General features: G+C 37.3%; 1 protein-coding gene and 1 long non-coding RNA gene across 2 annotated transcripts in view; one reads left to right on the top strand and one right to left on the bottom strand.

The window, feature by feature from the left end:
* Positions 1–21,995, bottom strand: part of LOC105002066 — a 25,635-nt gene extending 3,640 nt beyond the window's left edge. Inside the window, exons 1-2 of the long non-coding RNA XR_826913.1 lie at positions 21,262–21,995; positions 15,003–15,073 (exon numbers count right to left, since the gene is read on the bottom strand). This is a non-coding gene — a long non-coding RNA (uncharacterized LOC105002066). The remainder of the gene's footprint in view (positions 1–15,002; positions 15,074–21,261) is intronic.
* A 729-nt stretch (positions 21,996–22,724) lies between these two features.
* LOC105002102 (chromosome unknown open reading frame, human C4orf32) lies at positions 22,725–25,073 on the top strand. Its single transcript, XM_010858584.1, has 2 exons — positions 22,725–22,748; positions 22,969–25,073. Exons 1-2 carry the CDS (start codon positions 22,725–22,727, stop codon positions 23,269–23,271), a joined length of 327 nt encoding a protein of 108 aa, XP_010856886.1. The 3' UTR covers positions 23,272–25,073.
* Positions 25,074–25,133: the final 60 nt, after the last annotated feature.

Genomic DNA, 25,133 nt, shown 5'->3' with positions numbered 1-25,133 from the left:
GCGGGTAGAGTCATGCAAGGTCAGCAGTCCTTGATTCTTATCGAAGCCAGGCTTTCTTTCTGCAAACTTATATGCAAAAGTTTTAGGTGATTTACATCATCTTCTGGCCAGGAAGCCTGTTAACATTTTATGACCCTTTCTTCAGAAAACTTATTTTTCTCTAAAGGTGATTATTCTAAAGTCAGGCGCCACCCTCTGAAAGCATTAGATAAAGTTGCATTCCTATAGGGCAAAAGTGTGGTGGGCTATAACAAGAAAAGAATTAACTCAAGGGTCCAAGGTTACAAACATTAAAGCTACTACTTACATTTCTATACACCAACTATATGAATCAATACACTCCCAGGGACACAATAGGTAAGGGATATGGAAACTTGGCAGCAAGCATTAGCTCAACAAAGAAATCCTCTACTAGTTCTATTTTAACAATTTTAACTCTCTGAGAAGCTGTGCATTGTTAGAATATCTTAAGCTTTCCGTGCCTCTCGTGGTTGGGAGGCTGTGAATATGAACAAACCTGTCAGGCAAGCTAGAAAAGTCATCAGAGGGGTTTGAATTGAAACAATCCTATTACACCCAGGAGACTTATTATTAACTAGGTTTTAAGTTGATTTTCTTACAGAGAAAGGTGGTCGGGAATAGCCCCCTGTTAATGTCAGAGGAGTTGGTGAAAGTCGTAAAATAGTAAAACAGACAGATTCTGGTTTTGGGGTAGACGCTCAGGCAGGCCCAGAGGGGCACCCCTCGAGTTCTGGCTCGCCTTGCACCAGAACTCTCCCACATGACCTTGTCATGGGTGGAGACTCCCGTGCTGGCTCCCGGTAGACTCCTTTAGGATTGAATGGTTTGATCTCCTTGTAGTCCAAGGAATTCTCAAGAGTCTTCTCCACCACCACAGTTCAAAAGCATCAATTCTTTAGTGCTCAGCTTTCTTTATAGTCCAACTCTCACATCCATATATGACTACTGGAAAAACCATAGCTTGGAGTAGAGGGACTTTTGTTGGCAAAGTAATGTCTCTGCTTTTTAATATGCTGTCTAGGTTGGTCATACATATCCTTTCTTCCAAGGAGCAAGCATCTTTTAATTTCATGGCTGCAGTCACCATCTGCAGTGATTTTGGAGCCCATGAAAAGAGAGTCTGTCACTGTTTCCATTGTTTCCCCATGTATTTACCATGAGGTGATGAGACCAGATGACATGATCTTAGTTTTTTGAATGCTGAGTTTTAAACCAGCTTTTTCACTCTCCTCTTTTATTTTCATCAAGAGGCTGTTTAGTTCTTCTTCACTTTTTGCCATAAGGGTGTCATCTGCATATCTGAGGTTGTTGATATTTTTCCCAGCAGTCTTGATTCCAGCTTATGCTTCATCCAGTCCAGCATTTCACATGATGTACTCTGCATATAAGTTAAATAACAATATAACAAGGGTAACAATATACATTCTTGACATACTCCTTTTCCAGTTTGGAACCAGTCCTTTGTCCTACGTCTGGTTCTAACTGTTGCTTCTTGACCTCTATACAGATTTCTCAGAAGACAGGTAAGGTGGTGTGGTATTCCCATCTCTTTAAGAATTTTTCACAGTTTGTTGTGAGCCACACAAAGGCTTTGGCATAGTCAGTAAAGCAGAAGTAGATGTTTTTCTAGAACTCTCTTGCTTTTTCGGTGATCCAACAGATGTTGGCAATTTGATCTCTGGTTATTCTGCCTTTTCTAAATCCAGCTTGAACATCTGGAGGTTCATGGTTCACATACTGTTGAAGCCTGGCTTGGAGAATTTTAAGCATTACTCTACTATCATGTGAGATGAGTGCAATTGTGCCATTGTTTGAACATTTTTTGGCATTGCCTTTCTTTGGGATTGGAATGAAAACTGATCTTTTCCAGTCCTGTGGCCACTGCTGAGTTTTCCAAATTTTCTGGCATATTGAGTGCAGCACTTTCATAGCATCATCTTTTAGGATTTGAAATAGCTCAACTGGAATTCTGTCACCTCCACTAGCTTTGTTCGTAGTGATATTTCCTGAGACTCATTTGATTTCACATTCCAGAATGTCTGGGTTTAGGTGATTGATCACACCATTGTGGTTATCTGGGTCATTAAGCTCTTTTTTGTATAGTTCTTCTATGTATTCTTGCCACCTCTTCTTAATATCTTCTGCTTCAGATATCTACATAGAAATGTTGAATATGCAATTGAGCGTACAAGTCTAGAAATTTGAAAAGTTGCCTTAACTGAGAAAAATAAGAAAACTATGAATCTTTTATAAAAAGTACAGGTCATTTTCATTGTTAGGGGCAGCCTCAGCCGTGTTTGAATATGGTAATTTGAGTGCATATCTTTGCTTATATGTTAAGCAGCTTAATAGCAAGGAGTATAGATTATTTGCTTTCTGTACCTCACAGCACTTACCTTGCTTGTGGTAGGCATCCAGTTATTATTTATTGAATTGAACTGAATTGACTAAAGGATTTATTTTGCAAGCCAGATTATTCTGCGAGTCAAGGACTGTGAGTTATGAGAGTTGGAGTTTAGTAATCAAAGACTAGTGGTACTCAGGGAGGACGTGACACACACCAAGAACAAGAGTATGATTTCCTGAAAGTAAGCAGCTGTTGGTCTGGCAAATCTTTCAGATCTGTGCAGGCTTGCCACAAGTAGGGCACAGCACATCTTGCATAAAACGCAGGTACAAAACAGGCCGAGAGAAGATTGTAACTTTAGAACATGACTATAGGCTTTATTACAGTAGGCAGAAAACCTGTCATTTTCATTGTATTACTATTTACGTAAGATTAAACTAAGTAATACACTTTATTATAAAATAAGGTAGCTTATGTAGATATACTATTTTTCAAAAAAAAAATGTTTTCCATAAGAAATTTTATAAACCCACATACTTTTATTTACAAGACGAGATTCCTACAAATTCTTTAGTGTCATAAATAAGGAGAAGCAGTTAAATTTTTCACCACTTAGTCCAAATGGTTGATTGCTAATGCAATAGACATTTATTTCATTTCATAAGAAACTGCACAGAAGTGGTTATTTCAGAATGCAAGGAAAAAATATCAGCCAAGTCACTGAATCAGACAAAAGTGCAGTATATAAAACAAGAAGCTGTTATTATACAGAACACAATAAACCACTCATGAACATTGTTATGTGAGTGGCATTTTCATAGCTTTTTAAAACATTGTCCCATTCGTAAGTACTCTTAGATTTTCTGTGAGACAGAAATCCCATTATAGATCTTAGTAAAAAATTAATGATAAAAAGCTAACCATAGAGGAAAGAGGGAACTTAATTCTAACAAGGATGGTCCATATTTTTGCCTAGTTTTAGTATACATAGCAGCCATATTTATCTTTAAGTCTTTAAATATACTATGGAAAAGATAACGTAATAGCATAACCAAGTAGAATTTTCAAATTTTCATAAAGCTATATACTTCCTTAAGCCTAGGAATAAACTTAAAACTCCTACGATAAAATTTAATTTTAAAAGGGGGCATTTCCAAAGTCATAAATGTTGGCTCTTTCAATAGGTATGGTCAAGCAACTGGGACAACAACAATGGACCCAGTGGTTTTAAGAACCAGCCCTCACCTACTTAGTGCTTCACATTCTGACAAGTGTCTTTGATTTTGTAATGTCTTTTCCTTTCTTGATTTTGTCTTGGAAGGAAGTGTGACTTGCCTGATACACAAATGTTCCAGTTTCAATCAGGATCTCCATATTGCTTCTTTTGCTTTAGGAATTAAAGTATGTTACAGTTTAAATCCATTTTTGTATTTAAATTTATGGATGCAGACATTTGGAATTATGAATCTTGTTTAACCTTAAAAACAATAACAACACCTCTAAGGAGGAATGATAAAGTAGGAAAGATTTGGAACAATAAAAATTTGGAATTGGATGGGTAGTTATCAAGAGGTGACCCCCTCCACTTATGTAGGAGTACCAAGATGCTGAGGCAACATGATTTTGTAAGGAGGCATCTGAGCAGTTTTTACCAACACCACCACCATGTAGCAGCTCAGAAGGAGCAGGGAGACTGGAGGTTGCTGGAAATCTGAGAGTGTGGGAGAACATGTAGCTATGAATTTGTGGTTGAATGTAGACTGTGGGTTCCGCAAGGAGAAAGTAAATAGCTAAATCTAGAAGTAATCCAGAGGCTTTTAAATTTTATAGCTACTTTCTTACTGTCTATTTGTTTATCACAGTATGACACTGTCTCTTGAATATCTTTTGCAAATGTGAGACTCCTGCCCATTTAAAAGAAAGCCTCAAGATATTTTTCAAAACAGGTCTTTCTTTTGAGAGGTCTAGTAAGATGGTGAGGTGGATTGAGAGAAACAAAATTCTGATGTTTTGGAGGGGGAGACTTTTCAGGCTAAGTGAAAGTGAAGGTCGCTCAGTCGTGTCTGACTCTTTGCGACCCCATGGACTAGACAGTTCATGGAATTTTCCAGGCCAGAATACTGGAGTGGGTAGCCTTTCCCCTCTCCAGGGGATCTTCCCAACCCAGGGATCAAACCTAGGTCTCCTGCATTGCAGGCAGATTCTTTACCAGCTGAGCCACAGGGAAGCCCTTTCAGTCTAAAACCCCTCTGAAACTGACTTCCAGCTTGTTTCTGTTGTTGTTCTTGATCCTTCATTTTGCCTCTCCTTAATTATAATCAATCAAAAATCATTTTATTAAGAAAGGCAGCCTTTCTGTGATCATTGGAGCACATTCTACTGTATTAGAAATTCATTGTTCATACTGTGAGGACAAGAACATTTCAAGGGGAAAGAAAAGGTGTTTATTTTCTGTCCAAATAAAATACATGTTTCTCTCAAGTGGTGGAATTAAGAATTCGATGTTGGTTTGGTTTTTAGTTTTAAAGAAAGAAAAATTTTAAATCTTAGTCAAATTTTATCACAATGAAGACCAGTTGCTATATTGTACAGTGAGTCAAATGTAAACTAGTCAAAGCTATTTTTAAATGCCATTATTTTTACTGAATATAAATTAACCAAGACAAGTATAACTTTGAACTGCTGTTAAAACTGATGCATTAAAACAAATAGAATGTGAGTGATTACAAGAGTGATTTTATGTTTATTTATAAGAGAGCTTACAGTATAGGGCTTTAGAACATGGGCTTTAGGGCAGACTGTCTGAACGTGTGTGTTCACTCCACCAGTTATTAGTGATCTTGACTAAATTACATAATCTTTCTTCAGTTTTCTTTATATTTTGAAGATTGAAGTACTTAAAACACTAGCCAACACATAATAGATATTCAATAAATATTAGGGTTTTAAAAATTAATGCTATGTTGTGAAATTCTTTAAAAACTTCATTTAAGCATTATTTATTGTGTTTAAAGCATATTGTGTTTAGAGCATCTCCACAGAGGGCCAGCCTTTGAGATGAAAAGGAATAAAGAGAGGAAAAATGAGTCTCTTCAGGTAACGAAATGCTGAGGTAAAGATGTTTTAACCATGGAGTCAGTTTATAGTGCATTAGTGCTATAAACCACTATTCTGTTATATAATAAGACAAAAGCAGTTAAACATGCTTATATCGTTTTTAAAGACATCATCTAAATATTTGAAAACATTGCAGTCACTTTTTTTGCCAGTTCTCCTGATTTAATTTTTTTTTTTTTTTTTTTGCTAAATTCACCTTTTGTTATCTAAATGCCAAGCATTTTGCAACTCTTAAACACATCATACTTTGCCTTAAAAATCTACTTATTTTTATATAAATATTAACATTTTACTGAATTGTTACTCCAATTGTTCTTGGAGTTAAGGATATAGTCTTATTTATCTAATACATTTTAGGTATCAGGAAAATTTTATTGAATTGGTTCTCAAAGCAGAAGTGTTTTGAAAGTAAAATAATTTTAAATGTTTTATTGAATAAACATGATAGCTTAAGATAGCCTTATTTGTTCTTACATATATTAATATGTTTATTTCTTTATTTACTTTTTTCTTTCTGGGCTGTAAAGATTTATTAATAATATGGGGAGTTAGAAAGGAAGAGATGATTTTAATGCTCACAAAGCATTCTTGATTTACTTCTGACATTTCTGCATCTCTTACAAGCTTTTCCAGAGGGTTATAAATACTGATAACAAAGAACAAAGTATTTTACTATGGTAAAAATTATTTTAAAAAACAAACTTGGGGGTACAAGATTTAATGTATTGGAAGCAAGTAAAGGGAAAAGCAAGACTATTCTGAGATTTGAATTTCCAGTTAACTTTCCTTAGGCTTAATTTTTAAAAAATGAATTAATTACCAACTAAAATATTTGCTAGACTCTGCTGTGTAAAGAAGGAAAACTGCCTCTTTAATGGTTGATATGAGAGGAAATGAGAAAGAACAAAAGAGCCATTGTTTTTTATTCATTTAGGCTTTATGTATAAGTAAATGCTTAAAGTTTTTTTTTAAGTCCTTTTTTAAAAAAATAAAGTGTTAGTGGGACCATATGACTAAATGGGAACTTCAAAAATTGAACTTGTATACCCAGAATTTGACTATCACAGCACATATGAAAAATAAACACTCTTCAAAATGCTTAACGTCCTACAGTTAATTCCAGAAAACATGCTGAGTACTACCCAGGATCCCCTGGCTTATCCTTACAGGAATTATCCTTCAATACACCATCAAAAGTAAGTAATGTCCAGAAACAACTGTGGTAGGACTTCCAGAAAAATGGAGTAAGGAACTCAGCAGACTTTGTCCCAGGAAAACAACAATTTAAGAGGAGAAAATTTTAAATAAAATATCATTTAAAATCTTTGGGAATCACCCTAAAGAGCATACAGCAAGTGAAAAACATTCATTTTAAAAAATCTACCAAATCTAGGTAAGAGCAGTAAGTATTTGTGAGCCACAACCTAATCCATTACCTCCCCATCACAGTGCTGTGTTACAGAAGCTCCATCCCCAGCATGTGTAGCCAAGAAAATTAGGTTCCCCTGTCCCGCTAACTCTCAGTCTAGGGCTATAGTTTCACCCTGGAAGGGTAGGGCTTCTCATGCCTTCCCCGCCTCCCCTCTCAGTTCCGTGTTACAGGAAGTCTGTTTCAGGTCTATGTGGCTGAAGTCTGTTCCAAGTCTCCCTTCCCCCAAGCAACCCCCACCCTAAGCACAGCAGCTGAGAACACTGAGGCCCAGTTACCCTGCCCCATACCACTACAGAGCAGAGGTTCCACACCAAGAGGAGCAAGCCAAGACCAAGAGCGGCTCCCCACCCTCAGTACCTACTTACAGAGCAGGACTGTCACTCTAGGAAAACAGAGTCTCTGCCCCCAGCTGCAGTGCAGTGGTGCGGGTGTTCTGCCCAGGGGAAAGGCAAATAATAAAAATAGAGAGGTCTTTGGATCTGACTTCGTTGGGAAGAAAGAGTGGAGAACTCCATGCCTAATGGTGGTGTTGAAAACAGTACAGATCTTGCTGAAGCGCAATTGAAAGGAGTCTGGTAGCCCCATAATACATGAAAACAACAGAGCATCCAGAAGTTTTGCAGAAAGAGCCAGGGAGAGTCGGCCATGAAGAACCCTCTTGGGCTTATAGTCACCTGTGAGGATCAGGAAGGCAAGTGTGCAGGTGTGAGGCTGCGTCTACTTGGGAGCATTACAGCAGGATGTGGAGCAGACTTGAAAGCATTCCCTAAGCTGCACAGAGACCCACCAACATAGGGCAGAAGCCTCAGTAAGAACAAGGGGCTTCATTACAACCTGTGACCAAACACTGACTAAATGGTACGCTATGCTGACCCAGGGACAACTCCTAGGAAGCAAGGATCAGAGATTTCACAATCACCTGCGGCAGTCCGGAAAATTGTATACATGCCCAAGGCTGTACCCTCTCATGAGTAGTAAGTGTAGGCACCTCCACGCTACCAGTCCCCTGGCTGAATGTAGGGCAAAGAAGTAAAGTCTCTGAACTATAATAGCAGTTTCCAGTACGGCTAGTGGTGAAGAATAAAAATAAAGACTAAGGAATCATAAGCACAACCTCTTAACCAATAAACGGCTATACTACCCCAGGGGGAGCCTCTAGGTAATGAGAGTAAAAGATGAAAACAAGGGAGAAAACATGAATAGGAACATCAGAGGCTGAACACTGCAAAGAACTAGACTGCTGAATTAGCTCAGCCAACTCACTAAACGAATAAGCAAACCACCACCACCACCACCTCCAGAGTAGTGGTAGGGGTCAGTATCTAGTGTTGCAAAAATATATCAGAAATGTCCGATTATTGAAAAAAGATTATGAAACATGGTAAAAAAAAAAAAAAAAAAAAAACAGGAAAATACGATCCATCAATAGGAAAAAAAATCAGACAATAGAAAATGTCTTTGATGGGGCCCAATGATATATGGACGTGAGTCTGAATGAACTCCGGGAGTTGGTGATGGACAGGGAGGCCTGGCGTGCTGCGATTCATGGGGTCGCAAAGAGTCGGACATGACTGAGTGACTGGACTGAACTGAACTGAGTGATATATACTTAGCAGACAAAGACTTCAAAACAGTTATTATAATATGCAACAAACTAAAGGAAACATGCTTAAAGAACTAAAGTATGATGACAGTGTCTCATCAAGTAGACAATATTGAGAGAAATTGTTTTTCTTTTTAATTAAATGGAAATTCTGGAGTTGCAAGTACAGTTCAGTTCAGTTGCTCAGTCGTGTCCGACTCTGCAACCCCATGGACTGCAGCACACCAGGCCTCCCTGTCCATCACCAGCTCCTGGAGTTCACTCAAACTCATGTCCATCGAGTCGGTGATGCCATCCAGCCATCTCATCCTCTGTCGTCCCCTTCTCCTCCTGCCCCCAATCCCTCCCAGCATCAGACTCTTTTCCAATGAGTCAACTCTTCATGTGAGGTGGCGAAAGTGTTGGAGTTTCAGCTTTAGCATCAGTGCTTCCAATGAACACCCAGGACTGACCTCCTTTAGAATGGACTGGTTGGATCTCCTTGCAGTCCAAGGGACTCTCAAGAGTCTTCTCCAACACCACAGTTCAAAAGGATCAATTCTTTGGTGCTCAGCTTTTTTCACAGTCCAACTCTTACATCCATACATGACCACTAGAAAAGCCATAGCCTTGACTAGACGGACCTTTGTTGGCAAAGTAATGTCTCTGCTTTTCAATATGCTATCTAGGTCATAACTTTCCTTCCAAGGAGTAAGTGTCTTTTAATTTCATGGCTGCATTCACCATCTGCAGTGATTTTGGAGCCCAAAAAAATAAAGCCAGCCACTGTTTCCCCATCTATTTGCCATGAAGTGATGGGGCCAGATGCCATGATCTTCTTTTTCTGAATGTTGAGCTTTAAGCCAACTTTTTCAGTCTCCTCTTTCACTTTTATCAAGAGGCTTGTTAGTTGAAAGTACAGTAGCCCAATTGAATAAGCAGAAGATAAAAATCAGTGAATTTGAAGTAGAGCAACAGAAATTATGCAACCTGAAGAATGGAGAGAGAGAAGAATAGAAAAAAATGAACAGAGCCTCAGAGAATTGTGGAACATGATTAAACACATCAGTATACAAATAATAGGAATATTAGAAGAGAAGAGACAGAAATATTCTATAGAATATAAGATACTCAGGACTTCCCTGGTGGTCAAGTGGTTAATACTCCATGCTCCCAAAGCAGGGGGAGCAGGTTTGATCACTGGCCAGGGAACTGAGATCCCACATGCCATGTGACATGGCCAAAAATTAAATAAAAAATAAGAATAATAAAGTAATTTTTAAAAATATAAGAAATATTCTAAGATATAATGGCTTAACATTTTTTAAACTTAATGAAAAGCATTAAGCTACACATACAAGAAATAACAATGAAATCCAGACACATTGTGGTCAAAATGTTGAAAGAGCATGAGAAAGTCTTGAAAGCAGCAAAGGAAGAACAACTCATCACATACAAGGAAACCCCAGTAAGATCAAGTCAATTGCTCATCAGAAACTTGAAGGACAGAAGGACAACACATTAAAAGTGCTGAGAGTTAAAACCTGTTCACCGTCCTATATCCAGCAGAATTACTTTTCAAAAATAAAAGTGAAACATTCCCAGATAAAAACAATTTTTTCCCAAAACATCTATCTTACAGGAACATTTAAAGGCAATCATAAGGATGAAAGCAGTTGATAGCGACAGTGCTTTGAATCCACACACCCAGAAAAAAAGAGGATTGATAAAGGCAATTATGTGGATAATTACAAACGATAGTATAATAGCACATCTTCTCTTGATGGATTTAAAAAAGCAATTGCATAAAGTATATATATAATTATATTGTTGAGCCTATCACATACTGAAATATATTTGACAATATCAGCACAAAATACAAAGGTGGAAATCAAGATGTATTGGAGTAAGGAAATGACACCAACTAGTAGCTCACATCCATAGGAAGGAATAAAAAGAACCAGAAAGGGAGGTGTTAAGAAGGCAGACTGTATACCAGTCAACACGGAAAAAAATTAGAAAACTATAAATGCCTGAAATATTTAGGATTTAAGATCAACAGAACCCATTGATAAATTGGTTACAGGAAATTAGGAAAAAGAAGGCTTTACAGATCATTCTTGAGTTTCTGACTTGTAGAAATTAAGGATAGATTTTATTCCTGAGGGTCTGTTCATTGAATGAAGACCAATTTTGAGGAGGAAAATCAGGTTTGGCCTTGGATGTGTTGAATATTGAAGTATATTCAAGATAAATGCTGCTGTACTACGAGTTGTGTCAGTCAGTCTTTGCAAGCATGTGGACTGTAGCCTGCCAGGCTCCTCTGTCTACAGGGATTCTCTAGACAAGAATACTGGAGTGGGTTGCCATGCCCTCCTCCAGGGGATCTTCCCAACCTAGGGATCAAACCTGCATCTCTTAGGTCTCCTACGTTGGCAGGTGGGTTCTTTACCACTAGCGCCACCTGGGAAGCCCATATTCAAGATATCCAAGTGTAAATGTTGAATATATGGTTTTAGAGTGCAGAAGAAAGGTCTGAGCTGGATATAATGTTTAAGTAATTAATGTACTGGTGGTAATTGAAACTGTAAAATTTGATTGAGCTTATTTGGGAAGAAAATATGGAGAGAAAAGAGATGAAAGCTTAAGACCAGAGGTTGAGGATCGATACTTAATAGCTAGGTTGGGGATGGTGACCTCACAAAGCAGACTGAGAAAACCGTGGCCAGAGAGAGAAAAATAGAATAATACCATATAATTCAGAAGAAAAGAAAAAGTTGTTGCTGTTCAGTCGCTCAGTCGTATCTGACTCTTTACGACCTTGCAGACTGCAGCATACCAGGCTTCCCTGTCCTTCATTGTTTCCCGGAGTTTGCTCAAATTCAAGTCAGTTGAGACAGTGATGCCATCCAACCATCTCATCCTCTGTTGTCCCCTTCTCCTCCTGCCTTCAGTCTTTCCCAGCATCAGGGTCTTTTCTAATGAGTTGGCTCTTCGCATCAGGTAGCCAAAGTATTGGAACTTGAGTTTTAGCATCAGTCCTTCCAATGAATATTCAGGATTGATTTCTTTTAGAATTGACCGACTTGATCTCCTTACTGTCCAAGGAACTCTTAAGAGTCTTCTCCAACACCACAGTTCAAAAGCATCAATTCTTCGGCACTCAGCTTTCTTTATGGTCCAGCTCTCACATCCATACATGGCTACTGGAAAAACCATAGCTTTGACTATATGGACCTTTGTTGGCAAAGTAATGTCTCTGCTTTTTAATATGCTGTCTAGGTTAGTCATAGCTTTTCTTCCAAGGAGCAAGCATCTTAATTTCATTGCTGCAGTCCCCATCTGCAGTGATTTTGGAACCGAAGAAAATAAAGTCTATCACTGTTTTCATTGTTTCCCCATCTATTTGCCATGAAGTGATGGGACCAGATGCCATGATCTTAGGTTTGTGAATGTTGAGTTTTGAGCCAGCTTTTTCGCTCTCCTCTTTCACCTTCATCAAGAAGCTCTTTAGTTCCTCTTTGCTTTCTGCTATAAGGGTGGTGTCATCTGTATATCTGATGTTATTGATATTTCTCCCACCAGTCTTGATTACAGCTTATGCTTCATCCAGTCCAGCATTTCACATAATGTACTCTGCATATAAATTAAATAAGCAGGATGACAATATACAGCCTTGACATAACTCCTTTCCCAATTTTGAGCTAGTCCATTGTTCCATGTCCAGTTCTAACTGTTGCTTCTTGACCTGCATACACATTTCTCAGGAGACAGGTAAGGTGGTCTGGTATTCCCATCTCTTGAAGAATTTTCCACAGTTTGTTGTGATGCACAGAGTCAAAGGCTTTAGCATAGTCAATGAAGCAGAAGTAGATGTAATTCTGCTTAGAAGTTGAATCAGATGAGAACTGAAAAACTTTTTTCTGTTTGTTTTTTGGGTTTTTTGTTTTTTTTTTTGGCCATGCTGCACAACTTGTTGGATCCTAGTTGCCTGATCAGGGACTGAACCTGAGCCCCCAGCAGTGAAAGCACACAGTCCTAACCACTGGACTGCCAGGGACTGCCCCCTAACAGATCTCTTAATTTATTGATATGGCAGTTTATTGGTAATCTTTACAAGAGCTGTTTTGGTGGTATAAAAGAACAGAAGCCAACAGAAGTTGAGGTCTGATTGGAAAATTGTTAGGAGCAATTCTCCATGGGTCTCTTGCATTGAGAACTTTTGTTAAGGACTGTTTTTCAAAGATGTTTGCTAAATGAACGGACTTGGAAGATAGGAATAGTGTCTCCTTTCAGAGTAGAGGACAGACTGTTTGCCACCCAGTGTAATAAAGATGATGTCTCCCCCGGGACAAACGTCAGGCAGATTTGCTTACAGCCCATTATAAAAGATGAGAGTTCCCTAAGCTCAAAGTCCCTCAGCTGTGACAGAAACGCACTGCATGCAGCATCTGCTTGGCTACTCTGTCACCCTGTGGGACTTAAAGAGAACCAACGTCAACATGAAACTCAGGCCGCTTCTTGTGGCATGAGTAGTGAAGTCATTTCTCTCTGACCCAGGAGACTTGTGTCTGGTACCAATATCCCTGACGCCAAGACAGGGATCCTAACTTGGAGGATAAAACAGGAGTCCCCAGTCCCAGGTCTCAAAACAGGAGGTGAGTGGAGGGCAAGTGAGTGAAGCTTCATCTGTGTTTGTGGCTGCTCCCCATCTCCTGCATTATCACCTGAGCGCCACCCCCATCAGATCAGCAGTGGCGTTAGATCCCATAGGAGCTTGCACCCTAACCCTAAAGTCAAGGCAGAATATCCTGAGATCACCACAGACTAGAAATAAAGCGCACAATAATACAGTCTGCGTGGACCATCCCTTCCCCCACCCCAGCCCTGGTCCATGGAAAAACTGTCTCCACGAAACCAGTCCCTGGTGCCAAAAAGGTTGGGAACTGCTGGGGTGAAACACCAGTCCCTTCACAGTTCCTGACAAAGATTAAAAAAATGGAAACAAGCAGAGGGAATTGTTTCAAACAGTTTGGTTATGAAGAAGAAAAGGCCAGGCAGAGCTAGTGGCATTAATGGAGGAAAATGTAAGCATGTCTAAATACTGATGAGAAGGAGCCAACAGAGGGAAAGACTGAATATATATGAGACAGAGGGGTAATGGAAAAGGAATACTTCCTTGTTTCTGTATTTGTAACGAAAGAGGAGAAAAGATGGACATAAACTTTGGTAGCTGATACATTTAGTATCACAAAGTTAAGGAAATTCTTCTGACTTCTCTTTTTCCTGAGAAATAGGAGGTCAAGCAATTTGCTGGAGGAGAGGGCGAAAGGAGTAGGAGGCAGTTGAAGATTTTTAAAAGAGATCTGAAATAGCTCTGTGTAAAGAGCAAAAAAAAAAAAAACAAAAACAAAAACATTCAGCAGAGAAATGAAATAGGAATGTACTTGAAGATCTGTTTAGGGTTGTCATAAACTGTTGGTACCCTATGGTATAACTTTCTCCAGCACCACAGGTACTCAGGTACAGACATAGAAAATAATTCTTATTCCAAAATTAGAGTTTCCCCGTAAGACAATGGAGTTTTAAATTTTAAAGAGATTTGGGTCATAGAGCTCAAGCTGAAGGAGAAAAGTGAAGAAGTACAATCCCAGTAAAGTTGAAAAGAAGTTAGTGGGAGTACATACAGGTAGTCCCTGCTTTCAAAAATTTGCTTTGCACCACTTCACTTTGTGAAAGTTGGTACCTGTTTTTGATGAGCAAAGAAATCCAAAGAGTATTTTTTCTTATAAGAAAAAAAAAGTCTAAAGCAAAAACAGCATTCAGTTTTTGTTTGTAGTGAACTGTTTGAGGGCAGCACACTCCCAAGTAGCTAGAGTGACCACACCAGGCTCCTTCCTCAGGAACTACACTCAGCATCAGGCCACTGGCGCTCTGAATTGTGTCTGTGAGCATCTGTGCTTTTTCTCAGTTTGTTTTATGTATCTATTATTAATACCAAGATGTGCCCTAAGATAATTGCTTCTTTGCTTTATACCACTTCAGTTTACCGAAGGTTTCATAGGAACACTCTACTTTTGGATAGCAGGGAAAACCTAGAGTTGAAAAAACAGTTGAAAGGAGAAGTTGCAGAAAGATTTAGGAGTTGTTCATTCATTCGTTCATTTCTTCATTCATTTAATAAGCCTCAGTCTACAGGTTACTATGTGCTATCGGTCTAGTGGTTAGGTTTCGGCACTCTCACCACCATGCCCGGGTTCACTTCCCAGTTAGGGAAGACCTTCTTCTGGGTTTCCCTATTGGCTCAGCCGGTGAAGAATCCACCTGCAATACGGGAGACCTGGGTTCAATCCCTGGGTTGGGAAGATCCCCTGGAAAAGGGAATAGCTACCCACTCCAGTATTCTGACCTGGTCACAAAGAGTCGGACATGACTGAGCAACTTTCACTTCACATCATCCAAAAATCATTCCCCTTTTGCTCGCTGTGCATTTATAAGTTTACCTTCTCAGTTATGATTTCCATGGACTTGGGTTATTGAGGCTGGCTCTGCTTGACAACTCAGGAAGGTTAACCTAAAGTAGCAAGAAGAAATCAGCATTTTAGTCTTTACTCTTTGTGTTATCTGAATACAGTCACCATTTACCCATTTTTATTTATTTATTTTTTAATTGGAGGGAAATTGCTCTACAGTGTTTTGTTGGTTTATTCTTGTGTAGTTTTTAAAACCTTTCAAGAAGTTATCTAAAATTTTCTACTTGCCTAACCCCATTATTATTTTTTAATATTATTAATATATTCTTCATGTTAATTATTGCTAGTAACAATAAAACCAAATTAATGAGGAAGTTCTTGAGCACTATAATTAACACAGGGCTTTGAAATTAGCTAATAATACTTATTATAATAAATAATGATTAAATAGCATAATGAATATAAAGCACTTGGCACAGTATCTAGCATATAGTAGACATTCAGTTAATGGAAGCTATTGCTACTTTTCTTCTTTTTGCGATGCCCTGAGGCATGCCTAATCTTAGTTCCCCAGCCAGGGATGGAACTCACGCTCCCTGGGTTGGAAGGGTGGAGGTTTAACCACTGGACCACCAGGGAAGTCTCTAATGGTAGCTGTTAACTACTTTGATCATCATCATCATCATCATCAGAACTCTCAGTTCCAAGTGACAAAAATTCAACTTTTACTAGATTTTGCAAAATAGGAATTTATTGGCTCATGTTATTTTTAAAAAACAAACAAGAAACAGAGGTAGATGCCCTAGCTGGATTCAAGTATTCAGACAATATCCACTATGTCATTTCTTGGCTTTATTTTATATTGACTTCATTCATAGCAAGCTTCCTCCTCATTGTAATAAGAGGCTCTACACCTTAGCAGCTAACCGTTACCAGCTGGGGAGGGGGGATGCCCGTTTATCAGTAGTTGCAGCAAACATCTTAGGTAGAACTTTCACTGGCCTGTCTTGGGTTATATGCTCATTCCTTAACTAATCATGTGCTCAAGGAAACGAAATGTTCTGAGTGACCAGGCCTGGAACTTGGGAGTGGGCACACATTCCAGCAGAACACAGGAACCAAGAGTAGGTGGGGGAGGATTTTCCCAAGGTTAAATCAAGATGATATCAACAGAAGAAAGTAGAATAAAAACCAGACAGGCAAAACCAGCAGACTTCCAATATTACACTCGGAAAAAAACAGTTGAAAGTGAATCTTGAATTGTTACCCACTCAGTGAAAACCTGTTTACAAAATGTAGCTTGTACTCTTCTTAAAGTGAATAAGCAGATTCTGCCATACTAATGTGCACAGATTGTTCCATAGATAAGGTTGTGCCATAGAAAACATCCCACCTCACCTTCTATATGATTAAGTTGTCATAACACATGGAGAAAAACACAGCTGAATTTAATTATCACAAGAAAGATAATCACTAAGGTATGAGGCAGCATGTTAAAGTAGAAAGAAAACAAAATTAAAAAAAAATCACAAGATATAATTTCTACCAAAAATGTAGTAATAATATTAGTTACCATACACTGAGTGATGATTGTCTGATTTAACCTCTTATTTCTTGTTTCTGAAGTAAGAGACTTTAATTATCCTTAAAGATTCTTTGCTCTCAAAAATCCTATGATGATTTCAGGGCTCACCTTTAATTTCTCATCACTAATTCTGCATAGTTTTAAGAGATTTTCAGTCAGTTATAACACTCGTATGTCATTAATTATGGACAAAATAATAACATCACTATTTAATGTGCATGTCATGGTCTGTACTATTATATGATCATGAAGTAAACTGTCATTTGATAAATATTCTTCCATTGGGACCTCACATACAAAGAATAAAATTTGGCAAAGATACAAAGTGATTAATGTTAGGATGGGAGAAATGCCATCTACATTTTCATATTGGTGTGTGTTATGTGTGAAGAGTTTTGTGTGTGTGTGTGTGTATTTGGTTGGTTGGTTTGGGTTTTTGCCTTATTGCAACTCTGCCAAGCGTATCTCCTCATTCTTGCTTGGAGTCTCTCTTTTTTGCATTTGAATCTGAATTCTAGTCAATACTGAATAGACTATAAAAAGATTTACTAAACTGCTGCAAATAGCTTTACCTTGTCTAAATTGTTCTATAAGACAGAAATTAAAATTTGAGCAATTTTATGCTTGATAAAACTCACTTCAAGTGTGCTGTAAACTGGGAGAAGATGTAAAGCACAGAAAGATACTGATGTTCATTTCACTGTGTTAAATGTACTCTTTCTGTGAAAAATGAAAATGTGTTTACATAGTTTTTCTTTTTTCAGAGATCAAATATGTAGAAGTTCTCTGAAAGCTTACATTACACAGATGTTAGCTATTAATAATATAATACCTGGAGAGAGTATAACATAGGGATTACTGGTGTGGTCTCTGGAGTAAGAATGTCGGAGTTCATATCATAGCTCCTTCAATTACTAATATAAGTCAGTGGCCAACATTTAACTCCTCTGAAACTTAGTTTCCTTATCTGCAAATGGCGAAAATCATAGTGCCTCCCTCACAGCCTGTTGGAAAGACGACACAAGGAAACGCGCGTACAGCACAGTGCGTGCCACAGAGTAGGCACTGAGCACTCGAAAACTGTAGACCTCTGACTAAGTCAGGGACTTAAGAACTCATCTGTTCATATTAGCCTCTGCTCTTAAAGTACAGTTGTTTAGCAAATGAACTAAGCATGTAAATTTTAGCTAACAGCTACTATATCTTACAGTCTCTCTAAAATTTATTTATATGTATTTGAACAAATTCACAGATGTACTCATGGGGAAATAAAATAATTGATGTTGTTTGTAAATTTTGTTTTTATTTTTGAGGAGCTTTTTGCCTAATATGTTATTATTATAGAATATTTCTATTGTTCATTCAACAAATATTTATTATGAGCCTGCTAAGGGCCAGGCATAATGTAGTATAATAAGTACTCTTTTTTGAATTTATATGGTTCTTGTCTTCAGTGACCTTACCCCTCCTATCATAGATAGTGACAGAAAGTAGATCTATAAAGAAATAATTTTAAAATTAAATATTGAGGTGGGTAGAATAATGGTTTCTCCCCCCTCAAAGATGTCCACATCTTAATCCTTGGTACCTATGAATATGATATCTTACATGGCAAAAAAGATTTTGTAGATATGATCAAATTTAAGGACTTTGAGATGGGAAAATGAACCTGGATTATCTAAGTGGACTAAACTTAATCACATTGGTCCTTAAACACAGAAAACCTTACCCTGTTATGGTCAGAGGAAAAAGTTAACTACAGAAGGATGGTCTGAGAGTTACAATGTTGCTGGATTTGAAGGTGGAGGAAGGGGACTAGGAGCCAAGTAAGAGGGACACCCTCTAGCAGCTAGAAAAAGTAGAGAAATGGATTCTTTACTTGAGCCTCCAGAAAGAAACAAGCCTGCCAGTTTTGACTTCTCACCTGCAAAACAGGTTAGAAAACAGTGATACATTCGTGTCATTTTAAGTCACTAAGTTTGTACTAATTTCATATGGCAGTGATGGAAAGCTAATCCAAATATAGTAAATTCTCTTTACTTACTGTCTATCTGTGCAGAAATAGTTCTTCTATTTCTCCTAAAGTGTTAAGAATCACTGTCCAAAGTTGTATCAGAAGAGCTTGAAAGAATTTTCCCCAGAAGACACTCAAAAGTCATCAGTCCAAAGTAGATCCCATGCCCTTTCCAAGGCCAGCTTCTCATAAAGGACAGGGGATTACTCTTAGACTTGTCATCTCTGAAGCTATAGATGGGGTTTCCTCAGGTAAAGAATATGGACTGGATTAAGGTTTGGTCTGGATTAAGGAAAAAGTAAGTGGATCTTAATAATATCCACAACAAAACATACTGATAATTCCATAAAAATATATAATTGCTTTGAGATTACAAGTATAAATAATACAAATAATATAAATATAAAATATAAATAATCCAAATAATATTTGGAAAAAATAAGGCCATCTTTTTGTTTGGCAAGAAGTGGAGCAGGTAGGTAAAAATCTGTCAAGATATTGCTCTAATGCTTGCCAGCCACAAGATAAATTCTCCCCATGTATTCAACAGATATTTACTGATACAGAAAACACTGTAGTGAGACTGACTGTAATGTCAGTGATTTAAGAATGCTGCCTGTTTTCTTTTCCATGTCTTTAAGTGTCTTTCCTCTAGGGTTATTTGAACCTTTATCCAGTTCTTTGCTGAATATCGTTGATGTTTCCAGAGAACTTTATTTGTGAAGATATGCCACTTTTAGGCATTCTTCTAGTAACTTTTTTTTCTCCTTCAGATTGCCCAGATTAAATGCTTCTGTAAGGTGGCAGATATTTAGTAATTATTTTATCTGGTTGATAGGTACTTAGGGGTTCATTGTACTATTTTCTCTAATTTTGTGTTTGAAATTTTTCATATTAAAAAAAAAAAGAAGCAGCAGCAGGCTGCCACAGCCACAGCATCCCCAGGCCAGTTGGCCTCCCATCTCTAGTCCCCGTCCCCCTAGCTGCTCCCTGGATCTCAGACTGCTGCCTCTCCCCCTGGCCTCGAGGAGTTAACTGAGCATTGCAACACCTACTTCTTCCCCTGAAAAACCCACAAACAGTTTGTAGAAGAATTTAAAGTGAATCTTCAGAAAGAACCGTTTTAGATTAGGGTACTCACTTTGTACTAAAACCACAAATATACTGAAAAAGTTTTAAAAAGCTTCAGTAACAACAGAAAACCCCAAAGTACAATAAGTGCATAGATTAAAAGAAATTAGAGGTGGTAAAAAAGAAAAAAAGAAATTAAAAAATAAAGAAAGAGGCCAAAAATGATACCAGCAATGATAGACACTGGAGTAGAAGAGAAGCTGAGGGAACAGAAGAATTACAAACTAAATCAAGAACTCTTTGAGTTCTGTCCTAAAGAAAAGAAAGCCTTAATCTCAAGTAAGTACAAAAAAAATCTCAAGATTTTTGTTTTTCTTTTTTAATATAGTGTATTATTGAGGAACACATTAAAAAGTATGAGAAGCTAAGAAACAAAATTAATCACAGCACATCAGTGAACAAAAATATAATTTAAAAGTTAAAATACAAAAAATAAGGAAAGGTTAACAAATAAATTATAATTCACGAGTATATTATCAGTATCAAAAAGGATTCATAAAATCCCATTTTATGGATTAGAAAACTGAAGCTCAAGAAACTGAAGTAGTTTGATCAAGGTCATTCAGTTTAAGTGTTGGGAGCCTAGATTTAAACTCTCCAAATATCTCAACAACATTTTGTTTTTCTCATTCTTTTTTTGGTAGAAATTAAAATCCAAAAGTAATTTATTAAATTATATGTATAGATTAACTCAAAAGTAATTCTGGCTTAAACTTATATACATTTAACAATGATGCCCCATTGAGTCTTATTTTTTCATTACATCAATGATACTCTGTACTCAACATAAATTACTATTATATGGGAAAACACTGCCTTAAAATGAAACACTTTAAGTGAAACACTTCAGTGAAACACTGAAAATCATTTTTTCTGACTATTGCACATAAAAGTTAGATTTTTTGCATTTTTCCTTATATATATAAACTATTATGTAGAATAAAAAATAATGCATTTAAGTGAAAAAATATTTTTAGTTATTTACTTATTGATTACTGAAATGATTAAGTTTTGGTTTCTACTAAAGGAATCTAAGTCCAATTCATGTGTTTGAAGTGTGTCTCAAGTTAAGTTAATTAACTATTTTCTGGCCTAGACAGCCTACTTAGTAGCTTTTAATATTTACTTGTTATTATATGAAACTCTATACCCAAAGTCGTCTTTTTCAGTTCAGTTCAGTCACTCAGTCATGTCCGACTCTTTGCGACCCCATGAATCGCAGCACGCCAGGCCTCCCTGTCCATCACCAACTCCAATTTTCTATCTTGCACCTACTATGAGCAAGTATATGTTCAATAAATAATTACTGATTTGAATCATCATGCCTAAAAGAGATTAGGTTTAATAAATTATAATTACAACTGTGTCACTGTGACATAGGTTTTCTTTTGTGACCAAATTAGGGGCTAGTGAAAAGAGAGAAACTATACCAATTATTTTAACAAAGATAAGTTAATACAAAGAATTGTTAAGCAGGCATTGAAGAACAGGAAAGGCAAAAACATGAAGGCAGTGATAGTCAAAAGATGTAAAAAAAATACCAGCATCATAAGCATTACCTGGAAACTTGTTAGAAGTGCAAATTCTCAGACTCCAAGCCCCAATTGTGGCTTACTGAATCAGAAACCCTGGCAGTGGGCTTTCAGAGCCCTCCAAGGGAGTCTAACATATCAAGTTTTAAAAACCACTTTAGTAGGCTAGAGTGCCACAGGTAGTAACACCAGGAACCAGCCACCACTCCTGGGCCTGAGGAAGCAGAGAAGAGAGAGAATTACTAAAACTGAGAAAACTGGGGAAGGCCCCATGACACGCAGCTGAGACTCAGGCTTCCAAGAGCCAATCACCGCCCACCTGGTACTGGTGTTTCTGAGCTCAAAGGAGGAACACCACAGACCCTGGGGACCAGAGATCTGAGGGAAAGGAACCCACAGGTTTGATCTGGTGTCTCAGGAAGGCACATTGAGATAGTTTCTGCAGGTGCTGGGAAGTCACTAAACTGAAATCAGTAGCTGCTACCAGAAGGACCTACTACCGCCAGAGTGAACTATCACTGGAGACCAAGAGGACCAAGAAACCCATGAGAGGCAAACAAGAAAGAGCAAGCCCCTTCCTCCTCCTCTTGCTGTGCAGTGTCTCTCTAGTTCCTCTACTGGAAGAGCCTAACAGGGAACCAGATATGTTTGTAGAATTTCAAAGAGTAGGGTTGAAGCTGAGAGATAGTAACTTAATATCTATCTACTAGAAGGCAATGGCACCCCACTCCAGTACTCTTGCCTGGAAAATCCCACGGATGGAGGAGCCTGGTGGGCTGCAGCCCATGGGGTCGCAAAGAGTCGGACATGACTGAGCGACTTAACTTTGACTTTTCACTTTCCTGCATTGGAGAAGGAAATGGCAACCCACTCCAGTGTTCTTGCCTAGAGAATCCCAGGGGCAGCAGAGCCTGGTGGGCTGCCGTCTATGGGGTCGCACAGAGTCGGACACGACTGAAGTGACTTGGCAGCAAAGATAGTAGTATAAAGACCCTAATTGTAATAAGACTGAGAGGTAATAGAAATAGTACATAATTTTTGGTATGTATAATTGGGTACACATGGACATTTTCTGGGGAACTGATATGTAGGTAAACTTTTAGGCTTATTATACAAAATTATTCCTATGTGGAAACTGTATGTTTCTTCTAATGAGATTAATAAGCATTTAGGACATCAAGGACCTACACTGAATTCTTAGCTTCCCAGCTAAAATCGAAAGATCACAGACATAATAGCTGAGAATTGCTCAACGGTAGCAGCAAGCTCTACTCCAGAGAGAGGAGGCTGGGTCATTGAAGTCTTAGTGTCAAATGAATGGACTGAAAAGAAGCTTACTTAGCAGGACAGAGCAATCCAGAGCCTGCCTCTGAACAGCAGATTGGTATAAAAAGGTTGTTCAGTAATCACAATCATTGATAAGAACAATACGAACATGATTTTTCACTTAATAAGTTGTTGTGTGCAATTCCAGGGAGCTAGAAAATGAAATGATCAGCTACTTCCTTCATCTTGTAAATCTGTGTTCTAGTAGTTGAGTGTCCAGTCAATGTCAAGGCCACATAAATCAATAAATCAGTGCTTTCCATATTCTTGAAAGGTGATCACAGTCACAGCTCTTCTGGGTGACAATCAAAAGGAACATTCCCAGGTATTATCGAATGGTTATCACAAGTATGCCCAGTACATACTCTGGAAGATAAAGAACTATGAAATGATCATTATTCTTAAAAGACCTTCACCTGTTTCTCATTTTATGTTTATATTTTGTCTTGTTTTTGTTTTTCAAAGGATATTGAAGAATCACAAAACCACACTGGCGAGCCTGTGGGAGATGACTACAAAAAGATGGGAACACTTTTTGGTGAACTGAACAAAAGCCTCCTCAACATGGGCTTCACAAGGATGTATTTTGGAGAACAAATTGTAGAACCAGTAATAGTCATTTTCTTTTGGGTTATGCTGTGGTTCCTTGGCCTACCAGCCTTCGGACTAGTTGCTCTTCTTTGCCTTGTCATTATTTATGTGCAGCAGTAAAATATGGCCAAATGAACATTTGGTTTGACATTTGGTAGCCAGATATGTAATTAGTGAAGTTATATATTTCACTACATAAAGGCTGAAAAGTTTGCCTTGTTTCAAATTGTGTGTTGTTGTTTTGCAATTAAATTTGTAAGTTGATGTTTAAAATTAAATTCAACTTGATTTTAAGAGGGTTGAATATATATAGTAGCTTATTCATAACTCTTGTTTAACTACTGTGATCTGTGCCCACTTGTAAATACTCCTATTCCCATGCCAGACCTTAAATAACACCAAAAAGTGAGCAGGGAAAATAGGATACAAAATTCAAATCAGACAATATAGATCTTGTAAAAGCTCTAATAAAACATTTTAGAAGAAAAAGGGTGAAACAGGGAGTGAAAAATTTTGACTGGAGAATTGCTCTTCACTTACCCCAACCAAATAAATCCATATTTTCTGGGAAATAACTTGAATTTCCATTGTCCCTGCTCAGCCAAAACTAATGTAAATGACAACTTCTATACACTACCTTAATATTTTGAAAATTGGTAAAGCTAGCACATTTTCTAAAGATTGTAAAGAAATATATTTATTATAACTGGGAAAACTTCCCAAGTTAAATATAACTTTTTTATAATGTAATACTTGGGCTTGGAATTACTTCAGTATATCATTTGGAGTTTTAGACAATTTTGGTGCTAATTAGTTTTTGTGAATTTTTAAAGGCTCATAAGCCAGGTCCATAGTTGACTGTACCCCATAGTAGTGAATATTTTCCTTGTATTTTTTCCTAGATAAACATTTTCAGTGTATTTTTTTTAGAAATTTACATTTTTATAATTCTTTTATAGCAATTAGTCTAAGATTTTAAAAATCTATTTCCTATCTTGATATGGATTTTCCCCTCAAAGTTGATTTGTATTATGGCTGAAATTCTTTATTATTCCTTTTTTTAAAAGAAAAAGCTCATTTTCTTTAATATCTGTATTAGACATTACAGTATTACAATATAAAACCAAATGCTTAAATTTGGAACTCAACAGCCAATTGTATCATATTCCTCTAATGCTAAAGTCAAGTCAGTAATTGGCCAGGCATGTTATTAATGTGTCTTAATTCAACACTTTGGGGTTTTATATTGAAAAATAGCATTTCTGTAAACATATTTAGAAAATGAAAAACGGCTTACTGATATTTTGGATTTTGTTAAAAAAAAATCTAAAATCTTTATACTTTGGTCTAAAAAAACTTTCTATGTAGACAAAAGATAGGTATTTGAGATAGTTATCTAGAAAGTTAAATAGAGGAAGATGGAGCAATGGGTTATTTTTATCTTTGGCAGGGCAATAACTAAAGTGTGTAAAATGTTTACTATTCTACTTTATAAAGTTTTTACCCAGTCCTGTTTCTAAAATTTATTCTGTATGTCCTCAGCATCTTCCATACTGAAGCAGAAAAATGATGAAAATGTTCAATTTAGATTTTTAAAATTAGATTATCCTGAACAACAGTACCAATCAGAGGGCACTAAAAAATATTATTCCTTTGTGTAAATACAGATCTTTTAAAGTTTGACTTTGAAAAAAGACTTTGTACTATACATTGTGTTTTTACTGGGTTTGCAGTATTTTTAATAGTAACCTTTATGAACCTGGCATAAGAGCAAGTTATTTGACATTATTCGTGTCCAGTAGAGTTGCGAGGTTTTTAACAGAAGTCATGAGATTTTGTATATCTGCATTCAATATTTAAAAGTGTATTCCTTTGTAATACTACTAGAAGTTTTAATTTCCTTTTGGAATGTAAAAAAGAAATAGTATGCATAATAGCAGCTCTGGTTCTACCAGAGCTAATATTGAAAATATTTTTAAAAG

This window comes from Bison bison, unplaced genomic scaffold (genome assembly GCF_000754665.1).
Source record: "Bison bison bison isolate TAMUID 2011002044 unplaced genomic scaffold, Bison_UMD1.0 scf7180017864389, whole genome shotgun sequence".
Lineage (NCBI taxonomy): Eukaryota > Metazoa > Chordata > Mammalia > Artiodactyla > Bovidae > Bison > Bison bison.
The sequence above is the reverse complement of the archived record's forward strand: the minus strand, read 5'-3'. Positions and strand labels throughout refer to the sequence as shown.

Coding starts and splice junctions, on each gene's coding strand:
- LOC105002102 (XM_010858584.1), top strand. CDS start 22,725: ATGATCAGCTACTTCCTTCATCTT. Junction 22,749..22,968: donor TCAGCTACTTCCTTCATCTT/GTAAATCTGTGT, acceptor TATTCTTAAAAG/ACCTTCACCTGTTTCTCATT.